This window comes from Carlito syrichta, unplaced genomic scaffold (genome assembly GCF_000164805.1).
Source record: "Carlito syrichta isolate Samal-C Ts95f unplaced genomic scaffold, Tarsius_syrichta-2.0.1 Scaffold90633, whole genome shotgun sequence".
Taxonomy (NCBI): domain Eukaryota; kingdom Metazoa; phylum Chordata; class Mammalia; order Primates; family Tarsiidae; genus Carlito; species Carlito syrichta.
This window is the reverse complement of record NW_007034729.1, coordinates 2733-5202: the sequence shown is the minus strand read 5'-3', so window position 1 is coordinate 5202 and position 2470 is coordinate 2733. Positions and strand designations below refer to the sequence as shown.

The window sequence follows — 2470 nt, the reverse complement described above, 5'->3', positions numbered from 1 at the left end:
CCTCACCGGCAAGCAGGACCGCTCTTCTCCAGAATGCACTGGCCCTGATTACAGTCGAAGGCGCCGTCCACGCCCGACGTGCATCTGGTGACGCAGCGGAGCCGGTTCGCCTCCACCAAGGGGAAGTAGAACTCCTCGTAGCCCTCGGGAACCGCGCGGCGGCAGATGGCTGGGGGATCGGGGAGGGGGTTGAAGATGACGGGGACCTCATCCGTTCTGCCAGGGGCCTGATTATGGTGACTCTGAAAAGCATGGGAGGTCTACATTTCCGAGAGGGGTGTCCGGGGGCAGACTTTAGGATCCGATGAGGTGAAAGCAGGCCCCTGCATCCTCGTCCTGTCAGGCCCCTACTGGTCCTCAGGTGGAAGCAACAAAGGCCAGGAAGGGCAGCCATGGGCCACATCCCTCGCCTCCCCGAAGGTCTCCCCTCCCCCGGGGGGACTTCAATGAGCAGATGTTCCTGGTGGAAGGGGTCATGGCCACCTGAGTCTACTCAGCCCTTTGCCCACTCACCTTCCGGAGTAAGCTCTGTGCTGGTGTTGTTGTTCACCTTGATAGAGTCGGGCTTAAAACACATGGCTGGGCGGACACGAGCACAGATGGAATTGGTCGAGGCAGGTGAAGGAGTGTCCAAGAAGCAGGGCAGGCACAGGGAAGGCAGAGGGGGGTATCTCAGTATAGAGGAGTGTGGAGGGACCACAAGGGCAGTCTCCTGTTGCCTTTCTCATCTCCCCGGAATAGCAGGGTCTCCGGCCGCCCTGGAAACACTGGGAATAACTGCCAGGGGGTCTTTTCCAGGTCCTGGTGAGACCTTCCCTAGCCCCACCCTTGGCCCCATCAGGTGTGCCCTTCTCTCAACCCTCCAGAGGTACCACAAAGCTGGCATCCGAGCCCAGAGGCCCCCTGATGGAGCTGGAGCTGGCTGGAGTGGTGGCTCTGACCCTGACCCCTCCCTCAGACTCGGCTCACTCTGGTTGGCCTTGCAGCCGTCCCCATCCTGGCTGGCATTCTGGAGCTCCTCCTTCAGGGCTGTCTTCACCTTCTCATACTCCCTGTCCAGGTTGAGGCTGAAGGACAACTCCAGCAGGACCAGATAGTCCACCACGATGCTGCCACTCCTGAGATGTTGGAGGCCTTAGAGGGTGCTCTGGCCCGGGACACATAGGTCCGTGGAGGGGAACCTCCAGGACCAACCACAAGTTCATGGGAATGGGAAGAAGGGGGCAGAGGTCATGAGTCGGGATGCCAGGTGCATCCTTTTCAGAAGGGGCTGCCAGCATCCTTGACTTGGTCAGCCTGGGAAGGCGGGGCAAGGAGTAACTGACATTCTCTTTGTGTTGCATCAAGCAATCACCCACCAGGCCCTCCTGGGCTCTTTGCCCCCCTGCCCGCCCCCCCCCCGCCTCCCATGCTGACCCACCCAAGGCAGCAGGGGCCAGCCAGTGGGAGGGCAAGTCACCAGTCCAGATACCACCTCCCGGCACATCCCTGCAACCTCTCTCTCCTTCCAGAGTGCTGAGGAAGAAGGGTGCCCCCTCTTCCACATAGAAACGGCCCCAGAAAATGATCACAAAAATGCCCTGGGGGTGATTCCCCTGTATATTCCTTCCACCTCTCTCTTTATGAACTCTGATGACTCCAAAAGTGAAGGTGAATTCTCTGCAACCTTCCCCCACCTGACGACGCATCCCCAGAAGGGTCTCCTACCTCAGGGACAGGATCTCCACATCCTTGAACCCCTGCACATTTTGGTAAACCTTCTGCATCTGAAATGCCAAGCATCCCTGGGCTCGCATCTGGATCTGCAGGCCTGAGGGCAGCCAGGGACCCAAGCCCAGTTCCAAGGGAGGGCCCCTAAGTTTCCTTTCCCTTCCCCCTCACCTGATCCCGGAAGTTGTTGCTGAAATCCTGGTAGACCTTGGAAGTGTTGTCATTGAGCTCCTCCGAGAACTCCTGGTCGACAGACACCTCCATGCCCACTTCGGCCTCCACGGTGTCTGCACACAGCATGTGCAGTCCTGGTCACCTCGCCATCGCCCTCGGTCTGACATCACCACCACCCCCCCCACAGGCTCCTCCCACCACCCTTCTCCGTGGTCCCTGAGAAATGACTGCATAGCGTCAGGGACAGGGGCAGGAACTTGGGGATGTGGGGCCGAGTTCGGGAACACAGCCTGTGATGGTCCCTCTCCCCCTGCCCTCATGGTGGGAGTAACTGACCCCCATAATGGCCCCCAAAGATGTCTATGTCCTAATCCACCTGTGAAGGCGTTATGCTGCACGACGAGAAAGAATTGAGGATTCGGGTGGAATTAGATTGCTAATTGTGAGGTTGCTGGTCTTTTTCTTTTCAATCGGTTTTCTCAGGTTGAGGAAATTCCTGGTCTTTTTTGTTTGTTTGTTTGCTTTTAGTTTTTGGGTTTTTTTTGAGTTGGAGTCTCACTCGGTCGCCCAGACTGGAGTGCAGTGG

At 58.1% G+C, this 2470-nt stretch overlaps 1 protein-coding gene across 1 annotated transcript in view; it reads right to left on the bottom strand.

Annotated features, from left to right (window-relative positions):
* LOC103261370 (mucin-3B-like) overlaps nucleotides 1-2470 on the bottom strand; it is a gene marked incomplete at its 5' end in the record, with an annotated part of 6592 nt that overhangs the window by 1433 nt on the left and 2689 nt on the right. Inside the window, 5 exons of the mRNA XM_008059007.2 lie at nucleotides 7-169; nucleotides 514-579; nucleotides 970-1118; nucleotides 1708-1766; nucleotides 1882-1997. Of these exons, the coding sequence (XP_008057198.2) occupies nucleotides 7-169; nucleotides 514-579; nucleotides 970-1118; nucleotides 1708-1766; nucleotides 1882-1997 (553 nt within the window). The remainder of the gene's footprint in view (nucleotides 1-6; nucleotides 170-513; nucleotides 580-969; nucleotides 1119-1707; nucleotides 1767-1881; nucleotides 1998-2470) is intronic.